The 18,969-nt window shown below is 44.8% G+C and overlaps 1 protein-coding gene across 2 annotated transcripts; it reads left to right on the top strand.

Moving 5' to 3' along the window:
• The first annotated feature begins 194 nt into the window (after positions 1-194).
• On the top strand, positions 195-17,623 carry TMEM248 (transmembrane protein 248). 2 transcript variants are annotated; one of them, XM_061363397.1, is made up of 7 exons: positions 195-1,162; positions 11,730-11,904; positions 12,689-12,974; positions 14,214-14,364; positions 15,111-15,294; positions 15,764-15,907; positions 16,676-17,623. In XM_061363397.1, the coding sequence occupies exons 2-7, from the start codon at positions 11,746-11,748 to the stop codon at positions 16,694-16,696; spliced, it is 945 nt and encodes a 314-aa protein (XP_061219381.1). In that variant the 5' UTR covers positions 195-1,162; positions 11,730-11,745; the 3' UTR covers positions 16,697-17,623. The 2 variants fall into 2 exon arrangements, with proteins under 2 accessions (XP_061219381.1, XP_061219380.1); XM_061363396.1 differs by lacking the exon at positions 195-1,162 and adding an exon at positions 3,179-3,353.
• The last annotated feature ends 1,346 nt before the right edge of the window (positions 17,624-18,969 follow it).

An 18,969-nucleotide genomic window follows, 5' to 3' on the forward strand; every position in this document is an offset into this window, starting at 1 on the left:
TGCCCAGTAACTTCCATCAATGGATTAGGTCTTGATTGCTGTTTTGACAATCCTGGTAGATAAATAAGTTCATATGATTAGAGGTTGCTTTTTAGAAGCAGCATGAGCAGAAAAGTGCACTTTACTTGCAGGAAGCGTCAGTCTTCTGATCTTCAGTGGCCCTCCTTAGCAAAGGGACTTCCCTTGCTAAAGGTAAATAGGGCTTTATGCCACTATAAGGTTAGATGGGTGTATTTCAAGTTAAGACTCACACTGCAGAGAGTAATCCCTTGCAATATAACTTTTTAATGCCAGTGAAACATTTATCATTTGAAGTATCTTCCAGTTCAGCCAGCCTGCTGTGACTTGGTGGTGTACCTGAGATACCCTATGTAAAGCAACTCAGCTTGAGCCACGATGTTAAGTTCTTACCATCGAGGAGGGAAGTACCTACCTCTTTCTTATGTTCTACTGCTTTACAAACCCTGCCATTGAAAACTTGTGCTGCAATAATTTCAGACCACAACTGTGATTTGTCCCTTGTATTCAGCCTTATGAACTATGCATTCCTTGTGTTCCAGAGACAGCCAGTTACCCAAAACACCACTGCTGACGGGAAACAATGAGTTAATCGGATGATCATAAGAAATTTTATTACTTAACATATCCACGTGTCACTGCACTTAAATTGCTTAAGATCTGCCCATGTTTGCAGTAAATAAAACTGTAAAGTCTTTATTTTCTTTATAAACAGTAGGTGCTAATTCTTATGTCCAGGTACACCCGTTTTCCCAAGGGGGGGGGGGGGGGGGGGGAAGCACCAAACTCTGAGCTATTGTGTAAATTGCCATGTTTAAATAAAAGTGTGTATGTTATTTCCCTTGTTAATGAGTCCCAGGAATTTCATCACTGGGTTTTGTAATGCTGTTAATGATTAATGTGAATATAATTGTGGCTGCTTCAGCATTCCCTGCATTTTGGGAGGCACAGTTCTCAGCCATTCAAGTGCAAGTCTAGGTAACAAGGTCTTTTTCTTTGCAGAAAGTTCATTGTAGTGATTAAGTACTTAAGAAGGACTTGCTGGTGCATTTGTAACTCAAGTATCCCTTATTCAAATGTCATCTTTGTTAATCAAGCCACTACAGTGGGAGTGTTTTCAGCAAACAACTCCTCCATAAGGCAGGTAAGATGGATTTCCATACCCTATCTAAAAGTTAGCCAGCAGGAGTAGTTTGCTCCAAACCTGTAGTAAATCCGTGGTAGTAACAACACTCGGAGCAGCTTTCACAGGTTAGTGTTGGAGTAACTTGCTTTAAGACACTGTCAGTATTTGATTAGGCAAATGACTTGTCTGTAGGTAAAATGGGGATGTTGTCTTGCATAAAAGTGGTTCAGTTGCTCTAGTAGTAACTGCAGTGTCATTCCAGGGTTAACCATTCAGACTGGCAAGCTCCAGACTGCTTGGGACCAGGCAGTGGTGCTCTTGATGCTCTAGTCCCAGAGGCAATTCAGGGTGAGATACAGCAAGAGCCACCAGTGATGCAGAAAGTTATGGAATAGTATCTATGAACAAGTTACTTGTAACCCAGAGAGTTTAACTGAAATGCTACCTTAGTGAATTGGAATACAGGCTGCTGCGCTCTGGGGACAGCCCCAGCATCAAAAATCACTTGTTTTCAACAGCCCACTACTAGTTCAGTATTACTGAAAGCTTGTGCAGCTCATTACTGGGAATCAGAACTTACATTGTAAGCTACTTTGCATGTGAACTCCTTTTTCACTTTGCTGTAGTAAATATATTTTAAAGGGAGGACTGGTTCATTAAACTGTTCAAGGGCTTTGGGGTATGATTTGTTGTTTAAGTGTCTTGAGGCTTGCCACATTGTGCGTTGGGAATGCTGCTTCTGCCTTCCAAGCACTGAGTGCTTAAGTTAGTGGCTGTCTTTGAAGATGAACCCATTCTTCACCTTTCTATCTTCATGTAACTACTGCTTCCAAGGTACCACAACTATTGCAAATGCTTAGGGATGCTGCTTTTTCAGTGTGTTGAACTGCTGTGGGTTGCAGAGAGGGGACCCTGGCTCTGAATTGCAGCTGCCCTTGCTCTAGTGGTAACAGTGGTGTAAATGGCTACAACTGGGGATGGTGGTGGGCTGGGAATGCCATTACCTTTCCTTGGAGCATATCCCATAGCCACTGTCCCTGCTGCTATCGCTCCACCACCATTAACCATGCTTTGAGTGCTTCACACCTCCCCTAACAAATTCCATCTGGTTTTTAAGGTAAAAACACAAAGTTTTGGATAGTTTTTAGTGGTAAGAAGGGGGAATGGAGGGAGGAGGTGGCCCTAAGGGATGCAGGAGCAGGTGCTGGGCATCTCACAGCCCCCAAGCTCTGCTTTCGAGCCCGTCCCCAGCCCTTGGTGATACGCAGATAGACTCCACAACTCATTAAGAGTTGTAAAGTGGGTATGCTTTTATTCAGCGCTGAGGCACATGGGGATTGCTCCTCCAAAAGCATGCACACCTTTCCTTTGCCACTCAGTTCGGTTATGTTACATATAACGATTGCCTAAACATGAGATTGCCTCACGCCTAATACATATGCAAAACCTATTCCGGTCTAGTATTATAGTTTTCTGGCATTCATCCCATTGGTGCGCCTGTGCAGTGCCTCCTGGTGGTGGTTGATAGGGGGCCGTGAGGATGAAGGCCTGGAGTTCCTCTTCATCACCGCGAGTAACCTCTTGCCTTCACGCAGACTCAGTGGGGTTTCGGCTCCTCTCCAAACCTCAGGTTCGGTGCAAGCCGGTTTTACGAATCTTAAAGCAGAAACTTGTCAAGTTTGCAAATTTTGTTACTCTGGCTATCTTTTGTTCCTTTCCTTTCTATGGATACTATTTGAACAAGAATGCCTTCAATGTTAAGCTATGAATCTTATCTACTACAATTCCGCTTCACCATTCCAGCAACTTTGACTCCTACGGTTCTGCTCCACCGAGCACAGCGGCTGCTCGAGCAAGCCGGCACAACGTTAACCCTTTAGTTCCCGTTCTCATTGCTCCGCCCTCGGGGCTGTTCCGCGCCCGCCGCCGGCTCCGCCCTCGCAGTTTTGTCCCTTCCGCGCCGCCATCCGCGCGGGGTGAGAGGTAACGGCCGCGTCCCGTCCGTCTCCCCCCCCCCTCCCGCCCCGTCCCCGGAAGCAGCGGGCGGAGGAGGCGGGGGTCCGGGAGCGGCGCCGGCAGCGGCCTCCCCGCAGCGCCCGTCAGGGCAGGGGGATGGTGCAGAGCCCGCCCGCACCGCAGCCCCGCTGAGCGCCGCCGGGACCGGAGCGGAGCGGAGGGCACCGCGGCCGCCAACCCCGCTGCGGCTCCGGTGAGACACGGAGCGGGGTGGCTCTGGGGGCTGGCGGGGCCGGGTGGGTCGGGGTCCTCTTCCTTCTCCTTCTCCTTCTCCTCGGCCGTGCTGCCCGGGGTACGGGGAACCGGGTGCGGTGTGCGGCCGGGCGGGCCTCGGCTCGGCCCATGCGGTTCAGCGTCGGTTTAGCTTCGTTATTTACTTCATATTTCGTTTAGATAAGGCTGGCGGGGTGCGTGCGGCCTCACACCGGGGAAGGAGGCGCGGAAGAGTGATTCCGGTAGCGCCGAACGTGTTTCCTTTGCGAACAGCGATTCCTTCCTTGGTTCTTTGCTTTTCCCTTCGCATTCGTGTTTTGTCGCTTTTACTCTTTTGATTTAACTTCTTCTAAATGCCTAAAATTGATGTTTCTAATAGTGGAATTTCTGGTGCATCATGCCTAGAACATGGCTGCTGAAGCCGAGTGGTACCTGTGAACCGGGTATCGCAGCCGCAAGTACGGGCACAAGGAAACGCCTGCAGAACCGAGCGGCTCAGAGCTCCAAAGCAATTTTGGTTCTTCCACTTTCCCTTTGTTTGCTTTTTAAGGACTTGTCTTTTCCCGGGAAGTTTATTCGCGTGGTTGGTTCTAGTGATGTAATTACAGGGGTTAATTTGCACTGTTAGACAGGCGTTGAGTCTAGATAGGAGTTCATAGAGGATCCATGCCACATCTTCATCCACCTTCTGGAAAGTTATGCGGTTAAAAGGATAACACAGGATCCCAAACTGGTTTGAGACCTTAAAGCTCATCCAGCTCCAACCCCTGCCATGGGCAGGGACCCCTTCCACTGGAGCAGCTTGCTCCAAGCCCCTGTGTCCAACCTGGCCTTGAACACTGCCAGGGATGGGGCAGCCACAGCTTCTCTGGGCACCCTGTGCCAGCGCCTCAGCACCCTCATTGGGATGAAGGCCTGTTGTGGTAAATCATTAATGCATTTCTATATGTGTTTGAGTTATAGGACATGTGTACTAATCCTTTTGCATCGAAGCTGGACATACAAAATGGCTCCAAGTTCATCTTGTGCACTACTGCCGCTTCCATCCACCTGCTTTTCCTTTGGTCTCTGGGAATAAGCTGACACCCAGCTGCTGGCCATCAGGTCTGCAGGAGAGGGAATAACTTAGGCAGAGAGCAAAGATAACATTGAATTGTGCCTCCAAGGCTGATCTTCAACCCCAGATTTAATCAAAGGGGGTTAAGACCTTAGTAGCTTTGTTACCTCCTGTGATCCGAGGAGTGGCTCAGGCCGGTGGAACATCATTCTTCTGCCCCACTTGAAAGACAAGAACTTGAAATGCCGCCTGATAACACAAAGTGCTCTTGTCAGGAGAGAGAACATCTGAGGGCACCAACAAACAGACCTCGGTGTCCTTTGTGTGAGCCGGATGCATCCGGTGAGAGCCAGCAGGCTGGCACGTCCATCACCCCGGGACAGCGTGCTGGGGAGTGCAGCTTCCTCCTTAAACACTCCCTGACAGCTCCTGCAGCTCTGAGCTGTGGTCAGCTTTATCGTCTTTATTAAATACCATACCATAGACATGAAGTTGAATTATCAAATGAGCTTTAAACTAAGCATTCACCAAACTTATTGGTGTCAGAATGTTGCTGCTTTTCCCAAATCTCCCCTTGCCAAAAGCAAGTCAGTGTTGGGAGTTCAGTTTCTTTGAGGAGACCATTCTGACCTGTGAATAAAGCTTATTCCAAACTCGGAACTCCTGGGTTTTACTTTGGAAGAAAGCTTGTGTCTGTCCTGGCACATGAGGTTTTGTTAATTATCCATCTGTGAAATGCAGACTGTACTTGGGTGAGTTTGGGTTAAGGAAACTAAAGTCCTGTTTCTTTTAACAGGGGTTTGAGTGTTCAGACAGGGTGATATTTCATATTTCAGCTATTGCCCAAGTCTCCCATTTCACTCAGTTTTGCTGCTCTTGGTATTTTCTCCTTCACAGCCTCTGGCTGTTTTCCTGCTCCTCTTACACAGCCAATGTTACCTTCTGTCTGCATCCAGAGCTCTTATTTTGCTGTTCCCACTGAAGCTGCCATTTCCTCCACTTGTCAGTCATTTTCTGCTTGTGATTCAAGCTGTGTATCTGTCTGCGTCTCTGTCTCCTCACAGTTCTCATTCCAGCAACACTTTCCATTAGTCTGAAGAGCCTTTTCCTGGCATTTTTCTGTACTTTGCTGCATTCGGTATCACATTCCTCAATGAGTAGTTTAATGAAGTCAACGATTAACCTCCTTCACTTGGCCACTAAACCAGTTTCCGATTATTAAACTGTTCCTGAGGCTTTCAATACTTCTTGAGTCAAGCCTGTGAACTGCGTTGGTTTGGCTGTTGTCAGTATGGTAGATGCAGGATTTGATTTCTTATAGAACCTTGACAGATCTTATAAACCCAGATACTTTTGCCTTCCTCTCCCAGGCTCTCCTCTAAGCAGCAGTAACCAGAAGAGCAATTTTTAATGCAGCTTCAAAGTCCTGGAGTCTAGTATTGTATCTTTTGTTGTAATCCACATTGGATGATGATAAGTCATGTTGGAAGTCATCGGTTTAGCTTGCAGAAGATGGAAGGATTTCAAAATGCCCAAGCCAGAGCTCTTGTATACACAAGTGAATATGAACTCTTGAATAGAAATGCCCTCCCTTGACCTGCTGGTCCTGCTCTGGGGATGCAGCCCAGGCCATGGGTGGTTACTGGGCTCCAAGCACACACTGCTGGGTCATGGGGAGCTTCTCATCACTCAACACCCCAAGTCCTTCTCATGGCTGCTCCATCCAGTCTCTGCCCAGCCTCTGTTTGTGCTCGGGATTGCCCTGACCCAGGTGTAAGACCTTGCACTTGGCCTTGTTGAATATTATAAGGTCTGCATAGTCCCACCTCTCCAGCTTGTCCAGGGCCTTCTGGATCCCATCCCATCCCTCCAGCATGTCGACCTCACCGTACAACTTGGTGTCATCAGCAAGCTGATGCTGAGGGTGCACTAATCCCACTGTCCATGTCACTGACAAAGATGCTGAACAGTGCTGGTCCCTGTACCCATCCCAGCTTCACAGCTAACACAACTGTGGTCAATTTTACGGTACTATTTTAGTGGTTTAGGTGTTAGACATAAGGTTCATTTGAAGAGAAGAAAACCAAATTGAAGATATTTTTGGTACCTGCTACTGTTTACTGTTGTTAAATGAGAGGTACTTTAGTCTGAGATCGACACTGTGGCTTTGTTTGCATGTTATTTATGGATGGCTTGCTAAGAAAATCATCCTTTGGTTCAGTTGTGTTTATGAGTGTTTCCCTGGCATGTTATTTTCATACCAAATAGTTAACCCTGATCTGAGCCATTTCCTAACCCCTGTTGTGCTACTAGTAATGGGGTATCTTTAAAAACAGAATTGATTTACAAACGAACTGAGCTGCACAGTTAAGATTAAACATCATTATGGGCCATAGGATGGTCAGGCTTAGAAAACATGGGAGGTCTTAATGGAATGCTGTTGGGATGGGTTAGTGCTGGCCTCCCTTCCTTCTCTTCGACCTGCGGTTTCATTCCTTAAGGTATTTCAGTATTTATTGTTATTTAAACCCCTCTAGATCTTACATCCATGACAAGAAAGGGAAATATTTGTAAGGAAATAACATTGTTCTAAGCTTTCTAGTGGAAAGATGCTAGTTGTCATTACAGCAAGATACACATAAAGATTGTCAGATGTTTGCTTTGACCTCCTTAAACCCCATGGTTTGAGGTTCTTTTGGCAACTGCAGTTTTAATACCTGCTTTAGGACAGCAGACATCTTTTAAATTGATGTTAGGAATTAGCTTCTTTGCTGTTAAGCCCTGAAATGGGAATTTAATACTTCTGCTATGATTGACTGCGTTGGTTTTTTGGTCTTTGCAGTAGACTTCATGATTTTCCTTACTTGTTGGAAACCTCATAGGTCTGTTTCAGAAGTTGCCTTTTCTCTGTGCTTTCATATAGAAATGAGGAGGGATTGAAAATGTTACTTCTTTAAGGTTGCTGTGCATGGTCTTGGCCTGTTTTATAGGAAGACTCCCAAAAGTGAAGAGTAAGTGACTTTTTAGGCTCCCCATTTCTGTGTTTGCCTGGAACTGTGACATATGAACTGTTGTGCCTTTCCATCCTTCCCTGTTTGTATCTTTTTAACTGTATAACACCATTTCTATAGCTTGTAGGGGCTGATTTAAGAACACGATACCTCGTTGGTGCTTGTTGAGTGCTTCCTGGTGAGTACCATCAGCTCTTTCTCTGCCCGACTGTGGCATTTGGTCTTGATGAACACACCTCAATACCGAGCAATTACTTTGGAGTTGGAAGCCAATGTTCCAGGCTGGCAGTTTTCATTCTTCCTGTTGTGCTTGAGCTCCTTGTTAGGCTGACTGTGGAGATTTTTATTGCATCAGTATGAAAAGGCTGAGCCGGAGTGCAGAGAGGCCACAGCGGTTATTAGAGCTGCTTCCTACATTATTTATCTAGCTAAAAAAGTGAAATCTGATCTTGCTTTCTGACCTGCCAATAGATAATAGCATTCAGGTCCTTTTGTTGTTTTTTAACTGTGTGAAAAAGAAATGAAAGTTTAGATGATATTCGGTAGGTATTCATTTATCCGGAGGAAGTTGTTAGTTACAACTAGAGCTGGGAGAAGGATAGCGTTTCCTAGAATCCCAGACTGGTTTGGGTTGAAGGGACCTTAAAGCTCATCCAGCTCCAACCCCTGCCACGGGCAGGGACCCCTTCCACTGGAGCAGCTTGCTCCAAGCCCCTGTGTCCAACCTGGCCTTGAGCACTGCCAGGGATGGGGCAGCCACAGCTTCTCTGGGCACCCTGTGCCAGCGCCTCAGCACCCTCACAGGGAAGAGCTTCTGCCTAAGAGCTCAGCTCAGTCTCCCCTCTGGCAGGTTCAAGCCATTCCCCTTGGCCTGTCCCTACAGGCCCTTGTCCCAAGCCCCTCTCCAGGTTTCCTGCAGCCCCTTTAGGCACTGGAGCTGCTCTAAGGTCTCCCCTTCAGGAGCCTTCTCTTCTCCAGGCTGCCCCAGCCCAGCTCTCTCAGCCTGGCTCCAGAGCAGAGCTGCTCCAGCCCTCACAGCATCTCCATGGCCTCCTCTGGACTCGCTCCAACAGCTCCACATCCCTCTTGTGCTGCTGCCCCAGACCTAGATGCAGGCCTGCAGAGGGGATGTCACCAGAGTGCAGTAGAGGGGGTTGCTAACAGCTCCTAATAGAAAGGAGGAGTTAAAGTGAGAGGAACATGAACCAAACCCTTAAATCTAGTGGGAATGCACGTTTTCATTTCCATGCACTGATTTGATTCACACATTCTTTGATAATTAGTGTTATTTAAGCAATGTTATTCCATTAAAAAAACAGGACTTCCACAGGCAGCAGGGTGGAAACGTTCCTCTTGGTCCTGCTTTGCACCAGCCATGTCTTACTGCTATTTTCACATCAGCTCTAGCACCGAAATCCACGGTTGTTCCCTTTCCTCTCACAAATGCTCAAAAGGCATATTACACTTCGGAAATTGCAGCTTATAGCATTTCCTAATTGCTTTCAAAGCCTTTGAGTTATGGGAGCCTATTAAGCAAGCAGCACTTAAAAGCTGGTGATCTCTTACATAAAGATATTAACCCAAATATTTTTATAGGTACGCTTTTCAGCACATCCAGTTTTACAGCTGATTTTAGCCCCTGTGGTAAACAAGCATGCTAATGGAGCTGTTGGAAGCCCCTTTAAAAAGGAATCAGTGCTGTATATGCTGCGGGTGACATTCAGCTTTGATTAAATGCTGTAATAAAGCCTGCATCTGTGTTGTTATTTTCCAAAGGAAATCCAGAAGGGAACACAGAACACAACTCTGCTTTTGGTTTATCTTTTGATCTTTTTCCATCGCAACATGTGTCTCCAATGCTTCTAGATGGAGTGTTTGGGGTTTTTAAGTAGGGCTCATTTAAGGAATTAGCTGCCAGTGACAAGATAGGAAGCAGAAGCACGGGTTGTACTCAGCATGATCCTGACCAGCACCAGCTCTCCCTTTCCCTCTCCTGCTGCCTTATAACTTTCACTGGCCTGTTTGGCCATAGCGCAGCTGGTCTTGGACAGAGATAGAAGTTAAGGTAAGGTGCGTATTTAGATCACCTTTGCTTCCCTCCTTCTCCATCCTTCTTCTGCACTGTGCATTTCACTCTCAGACTGTCCTGGGTTCAGCAGCAGCAGTCATTTTTCTCCTTCTTAGTAGCTGGTGCAGTGCTGTGGTTTTGACTTTCAGCTGGGAACAGCGCTGATAACACCGATGGGTTTAGTTCTTGCTCAGTAACGTTTACTCTGACCAAGGACTTTCCAGTCTCATGCTCTGCCAGGGAGGAGGGGAAGCCAGGAAGAAGCAGAGACAGGACACCGGACCCAAGAGGTATTCCATACCACAGCACGTCATGCCCAGTATAGAAACTGGGGGGAGTTACCTGGGAGGCCAAGATCGCTGCTCGGGTTGGGCTGGGTATTGGTCAGCGGGTGGTGAGCAATTGTATTCTTTTCCCTTGTTATTCCCTTTATTGTTATTACTGTTGATGGTAGCAGTGGTGGTTTTGTATTGTACCCTAATTGCTGGACTGTTCTTATCTCAACCTATGGGAGTTACATTCGATTCTCCTCCCCATCCCTCTGGGAGTAGTGGGGACGAAGGAGGGGAGTAAGTGAGTGGCTTCGTGGTTCTGAGTTACCAGCTGGGCTTAAACCATGACACGGGCACAGTGTGTTTGTGTAAAGAGATGGTTAGCACCCGTTCCTGCAGAGGAAAAGTTACCCCTTTGTCTCACTTCCCTGGTCTTTGCAGAGTGGATGAAAGTCAGTCGATGGTGCAACACAGTACACCCAGGAGGTGATCCTGTGCTCTCTCCAGAGCACTGGTTCATCACATTTCACCAAGGAGAGCAAGTAGGTGTGTAGGGACAAGAGGGGAAAGTCAGCAAGCACAGCTCAGTGCTGGGTTATAGCCACAGGACCTTGGCTCCCTTGTCAGGGAGTTGGATTTTCTCCTCTTTGGGCAGTTTTGCAGGTTTTGACAATATTCCTTCTGTTAGGAACAATGGAAGCATTTCTGCCAGTAAAATCTTGGATAGACACAAGAAAGTCGTGATCGTTGTAGGATCTGAAAAAGACTTTGTCTGAAGGCTTGGCCTTTTCCCTTACCTTGCTTTCTTTTAAATCAATAGATCAAAGATCACTCTCTCCCTTGCCCTCTTTCCCAAACCTGCCCCTCTCATCCTCTTACCCCTCCTTAGCCAGGCTACATCTGGACTGTAAGTGATGTGTGCTTCTAGTAAATGGGAATCGCCCAGACCTGCAGGGAGCAGTGTCCTTGACTTAATTAAATGTTATCAGACCTGTATGAGTGCTCAAACATTAACCATGGAAGTGCTGAACTCTTTCGATGCTAGTCCTGAAGTTTGCCTTTTCCTATGGATTTGGGTTTAAGCAGCACTGCTCAAAGTCTCCCTTTCCTAGTTTAACTGGGGTTTAAAAGCTTTTTCAACCAGGATTTTCAGGTAAGACAAAGAGCTTTGCTTCAAGTTCCTTGCAGAGCTCCTGAAGTAGATGCCTCAAGGCTGCCCTTTAACACTGGACTTGTGAGTGAGTTGTGGTGGGGAAGCTGATGAGGCAAACTGAGACTGAGTGTTTCAGCTCTGCAAGTGGACATTCAGAAAGGGAATCAGGCAAAGTATAACATTTAAAGTTGTATATCCTGCAGGAATCTCATAAAGGAGGTTTCCAGCCTGCATTCCAATGCAGTTTTTAGCTGGTTCTGACCACAGGATTCTTGATGCAGAAGCCTAAAATGCTAAGCTGCTTCTCCGCTCCCAGTTTGAAGGTAGAGGCATTTGGGTGAAGAAGGAGCTGTAAGGCTTCAACCTCAGTTTTGAAAGTGTATGCAAGGACACAGAAAGTTTGATCTCTGGGTTGCATTGCAACTCCATCCACGCTGTAACTTGATAAATTCAAATATTACTGGAATTGAGGTGTAGCAGTGCATATCCTGCTTTTGTGGGGGGGGAAAGGAAAGAGCTGGGTTTATTGCTTAATATTTGGCTGTGCTAGGAGTTGTCCTCTTTTCTTCAAGTCTATTCTGAGTTGGCAGTTTCAGGTGCTGAGAAGGTGATGTGGAGCATGTTTTGATTTGGGCTTTCTTTAAGGCTCACTGTGTTCAATGAAGTCATGAAATTGAATCTCATTTTAGTATGTGATCCCATGGTTCGGTGCCAGACTTTGCTCTTACATGTACCAACCCCTGCCCCGTCCCACACACAGCGCAGTCACTCTGCTGTAATGTTCTTTGCTTTCAGGTGAACAATCAGAATAATGTTCTACATAAACTTGTTGGAGAACCTGAAGGTTTACATCAGCAGTCGACCTCCACTTGTGGTCTTTATGATCAGTGTAAGTGCTATGGCAATAGCTTTTCTGACACTGGGCTACTTCTTCAAGATCAAGGAGATCAAGTCACCAGAAATGACTGAGGTAGGTACAGCAAGTTTTCCTGAGCTAAACAGTGGGAATGCTGGTTTGAACAACATGCCCAAAGCGAATGAGGTGGGATTTTCACCCCACAATAACATGGGAGTGTGCAGAGTGTAATGGGAGATTGCCTTCATTTATACTTGTCTCTGATTCCATAAGGGAAGAGGTTATTGGTATGAATATTTGAATAGTCTTATTTCAAGGACAAAGCAGAACCATCTGACATGGATCTTTACTACAGATACAGCATTTCTTACTTTGTCATGTCAGCTAGTTTGTTTGTGAAGCTTTCTTATCATGGAATGGTTTAAGTTGGGAAGGGACCTTAAAGCTCATCCAGTTCCAGCCACTGCCATGAGCAGGGACACCTTCCACTAGAGCAGGTTGCTCAAACCCTGTCCAACCTGGCCTGAACACTGCAAGGGATGGGGCATCAAGTATTATCTAATAGTACTATTCCCTAATGAAGGAAACCTTGCTAGAAGCTGCTCATATCCTGAGTGTGGAGAGAACAGACCGAGTTAGCACCTTTCTTTTGTAGTTTGTTCTGCTGCTGCACTGAGCAGCGGTCAGGCAGTGGCTGGGACTGAACACATCTGACTCCTGTAAACACCTTGTTGAGATAGCAGTGATGGTGTTTGTGCTGCTTTGTGAGCCATGTAATTCTGTTAAATGGCTTGGAAGGGCAGATGGGATGGTAGCAGCAAGATCTGCACTGCTCTAGAGAAGTGTGAGCCCACAGTTAACCTGCTGATCTGGTTGAAATCTTCATGTTTGTCTTAAGGACTGGAATACCTTCCTCCTGCGGTTTAATGATTTGGACTTCTGTATATCTGAGAATGAAACCTTAAAGCATCTCATCAATGATACCACAACTCCAGAGAGTACCGTGACTAGTGGCCAGGCGAGATCTTCTACACAGTCTCCACAGACTCTTGAGGACTCTGGTCCAATAAACATCTCTGTTACCATCACGTTGACACTGGACCCACTCCGACCGTTTGGCGGGTATTCTCGCAATGTCACACACCTAAGTTCCACCGTTTTTGGACACCAGATTGGGCTCTCAGGTATGTGAGACTTGACCTTTATGAGTTGGCATGCTAACTGTGTAATCATGTAAAAATTCACCAGCTTGGTATTGTGCGATCAATCTCTGCTTAGAACATATATGTGTTTCCAGATTCATTGTGAGTATATTCCTCTATAGAGCCCTTCACTTGTTTGCTAGAAACACTTTTCCCTGCATTCAGAATGGAAAAGAACCTGCACGTATGCTGAGATTAGCCTTTGCAGCTTTAAATGATTAACTTATTGACAGTGGAAGGTAATTTTTAAGCCAACAAAAATCCAAGCACTAAAAGCGTCTACAGTGACTATCTTCAGTTGTATCGTGATACATCTGCAAGTCCTTAACTCATATTTTAAAGGTATTAATGTACATACATTAGAGATCAAGTACTATGTTGTCTAACAAAATAGAGTTTAAAATGCATACATGAATAAGCTTTCATATTACAAACAGCAACAAATAAGATGGATACTATTTCTTTGATGTGAAGAGACTGATCTGCTGTGTGGCTGCCCACAAGTAAGTTTTGACAGGAGACTGTAGGAAATCAGTAGAAATCGGTAATAGAACCTCATTGAGTTTTAGCTTTTACCAGGGTTGCATTTTATATTCATGCCTGAAGGTGTGTTGAGCCTCGGAGACCTGTGAAGAGACATTTACCATACCTGTAAATCCGTGTTACTCTATTTTGTTGTTGCTATTTTGCTACTGCTTTAAGAGCTATCAAATGCAAGTTCCATTTCTGATAGCCTGGATTTATTTTCAGTGTGGATATATCCACAAGGAGTTAATGCACTTTGTTTAATCTGCACCTTTCTGTCTACAGGAATATCTCCACTTTGAAAAGTAAGCATCAGCAAAAGCAAGTGTGGAACAAAGTCTGTGGGAGGAGAAGGGCTGCGGATCTATGATTTACTTTCTAATACAGTTCTCCAACCATGCATGAATTCACTTAGAAACAGTGAGGTTTTCATTGCTGCGAGGAGCTCACTGACCCCATTTCTTCTGGGGCAGGAGAGGTTACAGAGACCAACAGCTGGGAGTTTTGTAGCTTGGTGTGGTTTTTAACTTCCTTTTTGCTCTCTTTGTTGATAGCAAAGTTCCTGGATGACTTCAGAGGCACAGATTCAGGGTGATAGTTGCTGCCTTAGTCATTTGCGTGTTGTCCTTATCCTAGTGATCGTTGCTCAGATACTTCTGTGAACGAAACCCAGCTTTCCTTCTCTCTTTCTCAAAGGCAGAGAATCCCATGAGGAGATAAATATTACGTTCACCCTGCCGGCTGCTTGGAATTCCGATGACTGCGTTCTTCACGGCCACTGCGAGCAGGTTGTGTTCACAACCTGCATGACTGTGACAGCAGCCAGCAATGTGTTTCCTGTCACTGTGTAAGTGCATTTTAAGCACTCTTTCATAGGCTCATTACTGGGTGATTAATTCCTGAGCTGTTTCTGAGGTTGTTACTTCCTCATGAGCTTTAGCGTTGACTGGAAATGATGTACGTGCCCTCCTCCCCGCCGTAGAAACCTGGAGACTCTTGCTGTCTTTTGGCAACACTGGATTTCTCTGTGGATGTTTTGAGCTGTAGTCCCTGCCTTTCAGAAGGTGATTTGAATGTCACTGGGAACAAAAGAATCTGTGACTATTTGAGGAAGATGCCCTATAGTTTAGTTTCACCAACTTGTGTGAGAGCTCAGGCTTGACGCTAAGGGGTTTTAACTCTTCGCTGCTGAGAGATGAGCGTAAGCCAAGTGGTAGCAAAGCCACACACCCCAGCAGGTACAGACCTTTCATCAGAATAGTTTCCCTTTGTCTTCTCTAGACTCAGTGCCCCTATTCAATACAACCTGGAAAGGCACCAGATGAGTGAGTGAAGCCTTATGAAACCCAGTGTTGTTCCACTTCAGCTGCGGGATGTTGACTTACTGAAACAACATGCAGTTAAATTCTGATCTTAGTACAGGAACCATATGGTTTTTAAACACTTTGTTGGTTAAGCTTTGAGTTTTGTTCTTGTTTTGAGAAGTCCAAGCTAAACACATGTTTTGTGCTGCTTGACTCAGTTCTAAACATTATTCTTGCTGAACATGGAGAATGGCAATTAGAGTGCTAACTCTTTCTGGTTTTAATGCAGTCAGCCACCACATTGTGTTCCTGAGACATACAGCAATGCCACGCTCTGGTACAAGATCTTCACCACAGCAAGAGACTCTAATACAAAATATGCACAAGATTATAACCCTTTCTGGTGTTACAAAGGAGCAATCGGGAAAGTGTATCACGCTTTAAACCCCAAACTGACGGTTATAGTTCCAGATGTAAGTGCTGGGGTGGTTTTCTGGGTCATGTTGTATAAATGCTTAGCTCTGGTTTAACTGCATATGGTTCTGTTCATGTCCTAAACCAGTCACACTCGAGGCTGGTTTATCCTGTAGTGTGAGGGCTAGGGCAGAGTTAGGTGTGCTTTACACCTGGAGGGTGTGATGGTCTTCTCGTAACCTCCATGTGCCTCAGCTTTTATTAGCTAGCATCTATGTTTTGAAATCATTTGGCAAAAGACCCTTCCAATATATGGGAAGAGATCTCTACTATTAATGTTGAACATAAGGAACGTTTTGGCTCTTTGTGCCATGATTAGGAATTGCTTCCATTACTCTGCCAGCTGCATCAAGGGGAGAGAAAGTTGATTCATGAAGTAATTTCTGTGTTGCTCTGATAATTATTGCTTTAATGTAAAATGCCAGCTATCAATGCATTGTCAATAAGTGTTTTTCCTTCTCTGTGCAGGACGATCGCTCTCTAATAAACCTGCATCTCATGCATACCAGTTACTTTCTTTTTGTGATGGTGATTACCATGTTCTGCTATGCAGTTATTAAAGGCAGACCAAGCAAACTGAGGCAAAGCAATACAGAATTCTGCTCTGAGAAGGTGAGTCTGTGTAATGACAAAATATTGACTCAGATAAGGAAACATGGGAAACCTCCTTTTTTACATAGTACAGCCTGGTTTCTCTTATCTCTGGAGACATAGATTTAATTCCCTTTCAAAGAGACATGGGTGTTTCATTGTGGACACTACAGATGGGTGCCACAAAAAAAAAATGTGTGCTGTGTAGATCCTCTGAGTTTGATTTCTCTCCTACAGAAGTGGATTATTGCAGTTCAGTAAGTGCTGTAATGCAGTTGCTCTGTGTTACTTGCACTCTTTTAAATGAAGTATTGAATAGATGGCATGGAGTAGTTTCGTTTCTTATCACAGCAGATTGAAAACTGAATAAAACATGATACCTGATTCTAACAGTTGTTCATCAGAATTCAGTTAAAACAATGGCAAAGCTGTTGGAACAGCCCTTATTCAGTACTGTGCTGGAGACCTGCACCTTGCTTGACAGATTAAATATGAATATATTAAATTGTGAATGTTGGCACCTTTTGATCATAATGATATTTTGTAGTATAAGCCGGGGGGGTTGGTTTTGTTTTTAGTTTCTTTCTTAGGTTTTAGGGCTTTGTTTAATTGATTATGCAAAGTACAAAACACCTTCAGACTCACTTTGATCTCCTTTCCAAGTGCAACTTTTCAAGGTTCTTTGGAAAGGCAAGGACAGATATACCAGCTGCATGGAGATAAGTACTCTCACTGTCACAGGATTAAGAATCTGACTTTAATGAGATGTTTTCTTTCCCTTTTGTTTAGGTTGCTTTGTCAGAAGCATAATCCATCCTCTCCTTTGACTGAGAATGACTGAGAACCGAAATCATTGCCTGCTGAACCCGGACTGGGTCTTAACACTCTGTGAATACATTATCTTGCAATGTTGGTTTATTCCAACCAAAGACATTTCAAGTGCCTGTAATTGATTTGTACATATTTATAAAGGTATATTCAGAAGAGGTGGGATGATGCACTTGTTCCGCATTGCAGTGCGGCCGGAACTGTTCAGTCTTTACCTGTGGACATAGCCGAATGTTTGTGTAGATATCTTTAGTGATATGGCTACATATAGTCAGAGCAAGATATTTTTGTCTAGCTGCATCTGGGCAGGTTAAGATGCCTTTGCAAGTGTCTCAAACAGACCAACAGATCTTTGTTGTTTTTTTTTTGCCCAATGATATGTACAGTGTGTTTGAAACAAGTATGCACCTTTGATAGAATACTGCATTTCCAGTGCCACCAACCTACTACATGAATTAAATGGTGTTTGTGTGGCCTAATACTTTCTTCCGTTTGCTCCTTGCTTGCAAGAAACGATATCAAGGTTTAGATACTTTTTTTCTTTTGGAAACAAAGAAGTACATATTCACATTTTAATAGTGCTGTATTTAGGACAAACTTGTGCTTTTATTCATAGTAAAAAGTAAAAAAAAGAAGTGAAGTCCCATTTTAAAATGTTTCTTACTGGCAAGTATGAAGTTGGATTAGTTTGTTCTTGGTCTTTGTCATTCTTTTTGTTTCCTTTGGCTTGCTGAATGCCAGAGAACCGGTCAGCATCGAGACTACCTGGAAAGCTTTGCACTTGAGCTCCCATCCGCAGCCCTCACCACCAGGACTGGGTGTCTCTGCTGCAGAGCAGCTTTCTGTAACCTCTTGGTTTTCTTCCTAGAAAATGGAAAGCTAATAAAAAGGTGCATTGTTTGATCATTCTGATGGGCTCTGCACAGCCTTGGGCAAGTGCAGATAATGGAAGACTTAAGAAATCCCATAGTCTGTGACAAGGCTTCACTTTGGGACTCTCCAGCCATCTCTGAAGGAGAGCTGAAAATAACACTTTTATTAGCTTTGTCCCATTTCCATGTAATGCTGTCCACTCAGGGGAAAAGGACAAGGAGAAGACCAGGGCTGTTGTGATTAAGGTCACAGAAACCACACGGTAAAACACATACTGTTCTCTGTGTCCATTCTTGAGTTAGATCTTTTATTCCCTGCATTTCTCCCTTTCCTGTTCTGGCTTTTGCTGTTTCATTCTGGCTTCTTACTGAGCAACTTCCTTAAGCTTTTCCTGCAGACATTTCCACCACTGCTTTTACAATCCCACTGGTTGCCTTAACTGACCTTTCATCTTGTCTTTCAGCTTTCTTGTCAGGTAGTATAACTGCAGGTCTGCATACATACACAGGGTCTTTTTTTTCCCTCCTTCTGTTGCTTTAAACTACACAAAAGAAACCTAAGTCAAATATCTCACAGTCTCAGTTATGCTGGCATAAGATTCTTGGTTTACACCCTGTAGTCACTATTGAATGGTATCCTGCTGGTCTGTATGTATGGGACTTCAGTCACTTCACCAGTTTTGAGAGCATTTGAAGCAAAATAGTCACACCTTCTTCAGAACATGTTTCCTTTATAGAATTCCAGTTACTTAAGTGGTATTAACTAATGTGTGTTTTCCTCCAGGGACGTTAAGGCAAAGCTTTAGGGATGGCCTAGTTTGAAGTCTAGGGATAAAACAAAGCTTCCAGTTTTCTCCTGATGCTGCTATGGGCTCACACTGCTTCACTGAAATGAACCCATGAAGTCAAACCAGGTAGATGGCTTCTCATGGAAACTGTCCAAGCTGTTCCTTAGCACACACCCCCAGCCTTCTGCATCAGTACTGACTTGGAGAGTTGCTTACGAGGGTGGCTTGATCTGGGGACCAAAGGCAGGAATAGGAAACGGATTGGGGTGGTGGTGCAAATAGAAAACACCCAACACGACTCCTTCAAAACAGTAGAGCCAAGTTCCTTTCTGTTTCAGCCAATTTAAAACCAAACTCCAGTAGTCCAAACTGGAATTTGGTCTGTTGGGTAAAGCAGGTTTATTGGGCTTTTTAAATCTGTTTTTTGCTGTTGGGTAACTGAAGGAACCTGCTTTGTAACTTATCACCCACTACACTGAAATACCCAGAAATACTCAGATTCTAACCCACAAATACAGAAGGGAAAACATGAGAGTTGTGGTTTTTGCCCTCAGTTTACACCTTTGCACCCCTGTGTTGCAGCAGAGAGGGTGTC

This window comes from Neopsephotus bourkii, unplaced genomic scaffold (genome assembly GCF_033783945.1).
Source record: "Neopsephotus bourkii isolate Nb327-2 ecotype Australia unplaced genomic scaffold, CSIRO-AGI_Nbou_v1 NB_1154, whole genome shotgun sequence".
NCBI lineage: Eukaryota > Metazoa > Chordata > Aves > Psittaciformes > Psittacidae > Neopsephotus > Neopsephotus bourkii.